The 9,986-nt window shown below is 50.7% G+C and overlaps 1 protein-coding gene across 2 annotated transcripts in view; it reads left to right on the forward strand.

The window, feature by feature from the left end:
* The first annotated feature begins 5,571 nt into the window (after nucleotides 1-5,571).
* The window catches only part of Arx (aristaless related homeobox), a 12,037-nt gene continuing 7,622 nt past the window's right edge, over nucleotides 5,572-9,986 (forward strand). The window contains exons 1-2 of one of the 2 annotated variants that reach the window (XM_005370711.3): nucleotides 5,572-5,981; nucleotides 7,640-8,522. In XM_005370711.3, coding sequence (XP_005370768.1) covers nucleotides 5,786-5,981; nucleotides 7,640-8,522 — 1,079 coding nt within the window. In that variant the 5' untranslated portion in view covers nucleotides 5,572-5,785. Of the gene's footprint in view, nucleotides 5,982-7,226; nucleotides 7,311-7,639; nucleotides 8,523-9,986 lie in introns of those variants that run through there. The other variant, XM_026777821.1, reaches the window with a different exon arrangement.

Here is a 9,986-nt window from a genome sequence, read left to right on the forward strand (position 1 = left end):
GAGAGAGAGAGAGAGAGAGAGAGAGAGAGAGAGAGAGAGAGAGAAATTCTAGAGTCAGATGGTAGGAAACCATCCTAGAGCCCTCGTATTATCAAGCTACCATAGAGTTCCACGTGAAAGGAGTCTCAGACAGGCTAAGGGGCCTTCAGATGACCCTTCTCTAGGTCTGAGGAATCCCGAGAATGCACAGGCCACCAGGCCCTCAGGAAAACCCTAAAGATGGCAAATTCAGATTTCCCCTTAGTGTTGCATCTCTGCAAACTTGCCTTGGCCCCGCCCCCAATTATTTCCCTTTGAGGTCCCCTGTTTCCTGAGGTAGGCCCGCAAGAATCCATTCAAGAATTATCTCCCCTCTCTCACTCACGAGGGAACATTAACTACGAACGCACTGAAGAAAAAAGGTACAGATGGGTCTTTTATTGAACACTTGGAAATGTTTGCAAGGCTTTTGTTTTCTTTCTTCCATTCATGCCTACAGGATCACTGGGATCTGCCAACTTCAGTTCCTAGAGGCTGAACCTGGAGGGCTCGGCCCACCCGGAGCCCCCGCTAGGGGGCGCATTTTGGCTGTGGCTCTGAGCCGAGCCCAGCGGGGGTGCTGCTTGCTGGCGGGTGAGGGGTGCCGACTGGCAGGACCCGGACAGCTGGGGGTCCCTCAGGCCTCAGGACAGAAGCCTGAGTTAAGTCCTCCTCTGCTGTTCCATCCCGTGCCCTCCTGCCTCCGTCCAGAGGAAAAGCTGAATGGGGACCCCCTCTACCCTGGACGCACACCCGGGGTCCTGAGGTCCGGTTGGCGATGGAAAGAAGAAAGCAGATGGCGCCGATTAGGGGGCTGAGAAGTTTCCCTCTGGGATTTGGAAACCTGGGTGGGGGAAGAGCAGCAGCAGATGGGATCTTCCTGCCAAGGGACTCGGGGTGAGGAACCCACAATCCAGCCATTTGCCTCTCACCGATGGGAGGGGAAGCACGCCTTGCGCTCTGAGCACAGACTTGAAGCTGCGACCTTCTTTCCCAGCTTTGTGTTGGAACAAACCTGAAGGGAAAAGACTGGGTGGCCGCCTGCCTGTGTGGATGGGGTTGTGTGAGGGGGAGGATTGTCGGTTTTCTCTTTAGTTCCCACTCCTTCATCCCTCTCCTGCTGTTGATGGGTAACATGGGTAACAGAGTGACGAAGTTTACAAATAGGGGTTATCCTGACAGTAATCACATCCACATGTCCAAACCTTGAGGGCTCGGCCGAGATCCACGCGATGCTTCCGAAACGGGGCTAGGGGGGGAGGTCTCCCCGCTGAGCCTTAATAGGGGAAAGCCTCGGCTCAGACGGAGATCACAGGCAAGGGGGAGGCAAACGCGAGGGCGTCTTCCCAGGGAATCCAAGTTCCTAGTACCTTTGGACTTCTCCAGGGCTGCTCCTTTGAAAACACATCCACAAACTGGATCCACAGACGGATCTCGGCAGCCTCGGGAAAACTGAGGCAAGGGTAGGCAGTGAAGGGTAAACCGGCGTGCAGGGGGCTGCGGGGAGCAGAGAAAGTGAGGGCAAGTTCTAGACAAGCAGATTATGTCACTTTTCCTCCTAGTACCAGACTTCCAGGAGGAAAATCCTCGATTTGTGCATAAATGCATAGCCTGAAGTGGATAAGACTGTGAAAGCTGCTTTTGAGAAGGTTAACCTTTACTGGTTGGAGTTAAGGGGGGTTGGGGAGGCAAATATTTCTGTTTGTGCCCTCCGGCTCTTCCCAGCACCGGCTGTCAATCGCAAGGCTTGTTATCCTCACAAGGCTTCAGTTTGTTTGCTTGATCTCAGCAAGGTTTTCTTCCACAAGTAGAACTATAATTGCTATAATTCTACTGTATCATTTGGATCATTGCAGTATTGTTGTTTTCTCTCCCTCTTTCTCTCCTCTTAACACTGCAATAACGCGCTCCAGTGTTAAATTAGCAGGTTGCGGAAGACCATAAATGAATGAAAGTTTGTTAAAAAAAAAAAAGGAAGAAGAAGAAATTAAATAAATAAAGCAGCAAAATGACTTGGCAAAGGGGATAACACATCACAGAGAATCCTTGCATGTAATCAGGACTTATTGTCTTCCCTTCCAATGGTTTCCAAATTGGTCGACAGGCTCCAATGAAGTTTATTTCTATTGTTTAAATATATGTTTTGAAGAGGTTGAGCATAATTTAAGGGGACCTGAGCCATCCGGTGCTACTGGAAGCCCATTACAGCTTTATTTATCTGTGTGTATATTGCACAATAAATTAAAACATCTCAAATGGAAAGTGTGTGAGGTTAACTCTCCTCCAAACATTCCCCCCCCTGGATAAAGACATCTAACTGCCACCCCCTTATCATGTATTTCTTGAAAATATCATTTTGAAACTACAGTGTAGAATTAGCTCTCTCGCCACAGAAAGAAAGGGGTCTCTTCCATTCACCTGCTCCAGTTATGGGGACAAGCCCCATTTTTCTCACCATAAACAACAGATTTGAACACGTTTGACTCTCACTTCCAGCCATTACTGTCATTTTTATTTTAGTAACTGAGCTTAAAAACAGATGAAGCAGAAAACACTGTTTTTCTAGCAGCTCCGGAAAACTAAACCAGCAGTTCAAACCCGAGAGATTAGGATCCAGGGGCTGTTACCAGAAATACACAAAGGGTTTTTTTTAAGTTACCACTAAAATGAAATTACTTTTTATTAGTGTATTTTATTTTTATTAGAAAGTGTAAAAGTGAGGTGAAAAGAAAGAGAAGTATCATTTTGCTGGAAGAGCGAATATTAAATTGAGCTAAACTATGTGCCTCTTTCCACATAGTCCTATAGTCGGATTTTCTAAAGGCTGTGTGCTCAGCACATGGATTAAATAGCAGGAGCATCATTTCAGTGTCTAAAACTGACATATAGGAGAGCTCATTCTAAGCCCACATTCGAACTAGATTCTCTGGAGACTATTAGACTTTGCCACCCCATCCAGGGCCTCAGAAAAAGTTTTCTGACATTTCTTTCTAATTAATCTGGTGGGGAATGGAGTCAGTTGTAGATTCTGAAGTTGGGTATTGAATTGTGACAAATCTCAGGGTCACTAAGTATAGAAAAAACTAGTTCAGGTCCTCCTCCCCAAGTTGAATAGATGTGCCTCCTTCACTTGGGAAGACTGATTAGAAAATATTAAAAATAAAATAACAGAACAAAGAAGACTAGAGTTTTCACACAGGTCTTAAAAAAACCTTCTTTATATTCCATTAATAGAATTAGATTTAATTCCAAGGATCATTAAGTCAGAATCAGAAATTCTATGTTAACCTCCCCCTTTACAGTGGGTGATTAAAATTAGAATACACCCCCATCAGAAAGTCCGACTTCTTTTAAAAGAAGAACAGCTGCAGAGGGGGGGAGGTGGGGGATGGAGACGAAGAAGTCTTCCACCGAGAGTCTGAAACCCTTTAGGGCGTTGAGAAATGATTTGTGCATTTGTGACCCTTTTTATTTAACAGGATCTTTTTTGGATTCATGTTCATCCCACTCCCTGCGTGTGCGGAGCCCACTCTGAAGCCACGGAGCCACTGGCAGCCGGGTCTTGCGGATTTCCGATGCGGGACCGCGGCCGCCAGGAGGGAAAAGTGTCTCTGTATCCATCGCCCCCCCTTCCCACCTCCCCAGTCATCAGTCGCAGGGACTCCGGCGAGGGTCTTTGGCTGGAACCTCGAGGAAAACCTAGGCTTTCTATCTTTCTATCTTTGGGCTGCCCTGAGACCCCAGGGCTAATTAAGAACACGAGCGATGAACAAGCCTAACATTAGCTTCAAGCTAGATGAGACCATATTAAAACACCAAAAGGTGAGAATGTAAACCAAACCCCCTAAAATAGACAGAAGCCTATTCCAGATTCCTTGGAACCTCAGAGAGGGCATAAAAGAAAATCAAATATCAAGGTAACTCGCTCTGCCCCCGCCATTAGAGTGTAGGAAAAACGTGTTGAGCCGCCTATGAATATACCGAAGAGATTGAGACATGGAGGGACATCGACAAATCCTTTTCGTTCTGTTTTACTACAACTAGTAGTAGTGTGGCTTTGGTATTAGTAGTATTAATGCGTCTGTTCCCAACCCTTTACCTCCTCAAGTTGTGTTGAGGACTCCTGCCAAGCCAGCACCATCTATGTGCCACCCACCCACCAGCATCCAAGAGTTATGCAGATGTTTATGGCTAGGAGAAAAATTCCAGTTAGGTATTCTTGTATTTTTAAATACTGACTGTAAGTGATTCAAGTATAATCCTTTGTAAAACGTTTTCTCTTTGACACATTGAAGGGGTTGAGAGAATAAAACCTGGCATGGATTCCCCTTCCCCGACCTCTCACCCACCTCCCTCACCCCAGCCCAGCCAATGTCAAGGCCCTAGCTCTCGCCTGGAACCCGCACCTAGGCAGTGAAGGTGTCCCTGCTGGCTCCTCTCTGGGATCGACCGACCCAACTTCAGTCAGAGCTGGGTGTAGATTCCCTGTGTGACCAATGCTGAGAGCTGTTTGGGGAAGAAACTGGCTCCCCCTAACATTCCCTTGCTTTTGATAATGGGGGGGGGGTGGGGAGGCAGACACAAAATTCTTGGTTCAAGGTGAATATGGGTCCCTTCTGTCCTAGGGAAGTGAGAACCACACTCCTTCCGTAAAGGGGGTTTCACAGCCCAGGCGCTGCTCCAGGATGAATAGCCTGGAGGTGACAATCTAAAAGGGATGAATTTAGGGACGTGGGGAAAACAGAGATAACGGAGAGAAAAGGGACTTTCTTTTCCAGTGTCCCCTAGGACTCGCACTCCCCAGTCCCTTCCACCTCTCTGGATACTCCAGGGAAGTCTGTGCGCCTTTGGCAGAGCTCTCTGTGTTTAAGGGCCTTTTTCTCATTCCAGAGTTAAAAACAGAGACAGAGAATATTGGGAACCGATATTAACAAGACAGCAACAGATAGGCCCTGGATAAAGACAAATAGCTCTAGGCTCTGAGCCATAAGAGAAAACCAAACGCTCAGACAGCAGATGTTTCCGCCTGGCACGTCGGAGGCCCATTTGTCCTAGAGAGGATGGTGACTGAACAGTACTGAGGTCAAGACTCTGTCCTAGGAGGACAAAGTCGGTTTTGAAAAGCTCCAGGTGGATCTCAACTTGAGCCTTACAGCTTCACCTCCAGGGAGCTAGGTCCTCGGGATCGTGGAAGGGGAGTCCCAAACACGAGGGGCACCCACAAGCCTAGCACCCAAATGAGCTAGAGTTAGGAGCAACTCTTAAGACTTAAAAGAGGAACTACGAGAAAACGATGGAAAACTTTGAAAGTTGTTAGTTTAGAGACAGAGAAAGAGAAAGAAAGAAAAAGAAATTGGCTCTGGTGCGTGCCAGCTGCTAGTCCCCTGCCCCCACTCTCGCTGGCCCCTCCAGAATCCAGTTCGCTCTTTGCGCTGTGCCGGCAGACCGACGCAGCCCGGCCTCTGTCGAGAGCCAATCAGAGAGCTGCTCTCAGCACGTGGAGCCGAGAGACTCCAGAGCTCCGCGCCCGCAGCTCACTACACTTGTAACCGCTTGTCCTGAGCGAGGAGAGGACAAGCTCCGGCTGAGGCCAGGGTGAAAGCCCGCAGCCCGCCACCGAGGGAGACAGAGAGGAACAAAGATCTCAGTAATATTTGTTATAATCAGCCTTCCAAACTACCCCCATCACACACTCATTCATCCCACCTGCCAGGAGAGGCAGCCAGCCAGAGGTCCGCTCTCTGAGCCCAAGGAAAAAGCTCCGGCCATGAGCAATCAGTACCAGGAAGAGGGCTGCTCCGAGAGGCCCGAGTGTAAGAGTAAATCTCCAACTTTGCTCTCCTCCTACTGCATCGACAGCATCCTGGGCCGGAGAAGCCCTTGCAAAATGAGGCTTCTGGGAGCCGCGCAGAGCTTGCCTGCCCCGCTGGCCAGCCGCGCTGACCAGGAAAAACCCATGCAAGGTAAGAATGTGCGGTCAGGCACCTACGAAAGGACGTTGGGCATTGGTTTGAATGCTTGCTATTTGGGGACCACGGGCATGGAGGGTTGTTAAGTTGGAGACATAGGGAAGAGAGGGAATAACTCTTAAGGCCTGGGGCCTTAGTGAGAGGGACTGTTTCTACTTCTCCCCTTTTGGAGAAGGCAGAGACCCAGCTTCGTTTGGGGGGTGGGACTCTTAGCTGCTCCGTGTTCATTGTTTAAAAGTCCCTTTAGGTTGGCCTTGGGTAGACCCTGAATAGCGCTGACAAGTCCGAAACAGCAGACGCTCTTAAGGCCTTTAGCACCAACTTGATGAGGGCAAGAAACCCAAAAGCTTAGGGGAGGTGGGCCTGGTGGTGGTGGTGGTGGTGGTGGTGTCATCGTCTTCAGGCAAGGTGAACTTTAGCTTTTCCCTTTGGGAAGATTTCTTTCTACTCAGTGGTTTGCGTTCCTTTTTAGTTTTTAATTGTACCTTATTGGTGACCTTTTCAATGCAAGTGTTGAAGAAAACATTTCCCCAAGGTTCCCCAAACTCAACTAACTGTATTTGAAATGCATGAAATGTGTGGGTGCTGTGTGTGTTTTTTTTAAAGAGTTAAGATGTTTAAAGTGTTTTATTTTCTGAAGTTAAAAAAAAATCCAGAACAAGTGTCATTTGGTCCTCCTAACCTCTTATACTGGAGTTTCGCCTTGAGCTGGATGCAGAAGTCTTGCAGGCAAAGAAGTATTGGTGTCTTTTAAACCCCAACCCAGTGATCCAGCAGCAACACCATTTGGAAGACTGGAGCGAAAGGCTGAGAATGAGCCCTCTAAAATAAAACTGACTTTTTCCTTTTCTTTTTTTAGCCTGCAAGGGCACCTGTGCCAGGCACTTCCTCCAAGGGAAGGAGCGGCCTGTGCCTGTTGTACCCCACCCCTGTCCCCCACTCCAGGCATTTCTTAACACATTTTCTTCAGGACGTTTTTTTTTTTTTTCCCCTTTGAGCAAGGAATCCCAGCCTCCTGCCGCTGTGGGCTGTTGGGCCGTGACGAGTGTTCAGGGCTGTGAGGCCCAGGCGGCTTCGCCCCGCAGGGGTCGCCCGCGGGGCAGCGCCCCTCTTGCTAGCCTGGGGCCCCTGTGACAGAACAGCTGACAGAGGTCGAGCGCGAAGTTTTCAGAGTAGTGGTGATTGAAGGTGTTCGATTCTTTAAAAAAAAAAAATCGCCCCACCCCAAAATGGAGAAAAGAAAAGAAGAGAAAGGAATGAAATAAGATAGAAGTGGAATCATGAAGGAAAAAAAAGAGAAAGAACCGGAAAGAACCAGTAAAGGCAAGAGATGGGAGGGGGGAAAAGGAGTAGAGAGAAGGCAGAAAGAGAAGGAAAGAAAAGGAAAGGGGGCACGAAAGGAGTAGGTATGAGAAAGAAAAAAGGAAATCAAGGGCTGAATGAGAAAGGGAAGAAGAAAGGTAAAGGTCCGGGAACTACTGGGGCACGTGAGAGTAGAAAAAGAAAAAGGAAGCAGGGAAAGTGTGCAAGGAAAAGGAGCTAAGTCCAAGGGTAGGGGTTACACGCAGCAGAGCAGGCCGGCTCCCAGCAGCTGCGAGGCAGGGGGAAAAAACGGTCAGGCTAGCGCGCTGACCACTTTTCCTTGCCCGCAGGCTCTCCCAAGAGCAGCAACACCCCGTTTGAGGCTGAGCTGCACCTGCCTCCTAAGCTGCGGCGCCTGTACGGCCCGGGTGGGGGCCGCCTCCTCCAGGGCGCCGCGGCAGCGGCGGCGGCGGCAGCGGCGGCGGCAGCGGCAGCCACGGCCACTAGCACCACAGGTCCTCGTGGAGAGGTACCTCCACCGCCACCGCCAGCTGCGCGGCCAGGGGAGCGTCCGGACAGCGCAGGGGCCGTGGCCGCGGCCGCCGCGGCCGCCGCCTGGGACACACTCAAGATCAGCCAGGCACCGCAGGTGAGCATCAGTCGCAGCAAATCGTACCGCGAGAATGGGGCGCCTTTCGTGCCGCCGCCGCCCGCGCTGGACGAGCTGGGTGGCCCGGGGGGCGTCGCGCACCCCGAGGAGCGCCTGGGCACGGCCAGCGGACCCGGCACTGCCCCGGCGGCGGGTGGTGGCGCGGGCACCGAGGATGACGAAGAGGAGCTGTTAGAGGACGAAGAGGATGAAGATGAGGAAGAGGAGCTGCTGGAGGACGACGAGGAGGAGTTGCTGGAGGACGATGCCCGTGCGCTGCTCAAGGAGCCCCGGCGCTGCTCTGTGGCCGCCACCAGCACGGTGGCCGCCGCTGCCGCCGCCGCCGCCGCTGCGGTGGCCACCGAGGGCGGCGAGTTGTCGCCCAAGGAAGAGCTGTTGCTGCACCCAGAGGACGCCGAGGGCAAAGACGGCGAGGACAGCGTGTGCCTGTCCGCTGGCAGCGACTCAGAGGAGGGGCTACTGAAGCGCAAACAGAGGCGCTACCGCACCACGTTCACCAGCTATCAGCTGGAGGAACTGGAGCGGGCCTTCCAGAAGACGCACTACCCGGACGTCTTCACCAGGTATGTTGCCCGGGTGGTTGGTGGATGTGCACAGCACCCGCTGAAGGGCCCATGAGGGCGGAAGAGAGGGGGGTCTCCAGTGTAGGGGAATTTTCTTTACTTCTGGGCGCTACCCGGGCGGGGGGGGGGTAGCTTTTTGGCTTGACCAAAAGTGATCCTTTGCCTCCCTTTACACACGCACAGGCACACACACACACACACACACACGCTCACTTACACACACATACTCACTCTCACACACTTGGGCTTGAAGTTTCAGTTGGTGTGGTTTCTTTCTGTCCCAGCGCCCTTCCGTTTTGTTTCCAAATGACAAGTTTTAGAGTCAAACAACCTCTCCAAAGAGCACCCAAAGTAGCCACACTGGGCAGACACACAAGACTGTTCCCGGTGCTGAGGCTGGGGCCAGGTCCTGGCTAGGCACAAGAAGCACAGCCCGAAGTCCCCCCTTTCAGTAGGAGAGCAGGCGCTATTTTTGATCCGTGTACTGTGCGCTGTCCACCCTAGCCCGGTGGCCCAGGAGTCTAGAGGGTATCAGTTACGTTGTTCTCAGGAAAACTGAAGCCCTTGCCTTCAGAGAAGACCTTTAAAAGGATCTAAGGGTTTTCTTTTCTTTTCTTTTCTTTTCTTTTCTTTTCTTTTCTTTTCTTTTCTTTTCTTTTCTTTTCTTTTTTCTTGTCACTTGGGGACTCCTGAAACAATCAAAAGAAATCAGAACTAAGCAGTGTATGATGTCTCACACCAGAAAGTCACCAGCCAGAATCTTTCCCTGTGCTCTCGGGTCGCCTCCATGCCCATGACTTTACTGTAAACGGGTTGGTGGGGTAGATCGTGATTTCTGGAAACGTGGCAACCAGGAAATCCAGCAACTGAGGTGGGGGTGGGGACAAGACTGTGTCCCAGGGACTAGTGTCCACTGCACTTCCCAATCTGAGAAACTTGGACTGGTGGGGTAGCTGAGCCCCTGCTTATTCAGCTGACCTGGGGGTACCAGCAGGATCGGAGCCCTTCCATCCCAAGGCCAAGATTTTATCTGGGACTAGGAGCCAAGATTGGGGGGCAAATGTGAGGAAAAAGAAAGAGAGCAGTCCCCCAGTGAGAACACTGAGTGAGACCCGTGAGTGCCTGGCTCCCGCGCTCCTCAAACCCGGCAGCTCCTTCGCAGGAGACGTGTGCAGCTTTTCAATGTGCGTTTTTCAACGGAGAAAGAAGCCTGTCCTTTTGAACCAGAGAAATCTCTGCTTCGACTCAAGACCTGAGCCAGCTCCAAAACATAGTTGGTCTGGCAGTTGCCAAACTCTTGTAGCCAGAAACAACCAAAAAGTAAATTTAATACAGGCAAGAGCACTGAAACTTGGTCCCTCCTTAGTATCATTCAGTCTTCTTCTTCTTCTTCTTCTTCTTCTTCTTCTTCTTCTTCTTCTTCTTCTTCTTCTTCTTCTTCTTCTTCTTCTTCTTCTTCTTCTT

Source organism: Microtus ochrogaster, unplaced genomic scaffold (assembly GCF_000317375.1).
Source record: "Microtus ochrogaster isolate Prairie Vole_2 unplaced genomic scaffold, MicOch1.0 UNK86, whole genome shotgun sequence".
Taxonomy (NCBI): Eukaryota; Metazoa; Chordata; class Mammalia; order Rodentia; family Cricetidae; genus Microtus; species Microtus ochrogaster.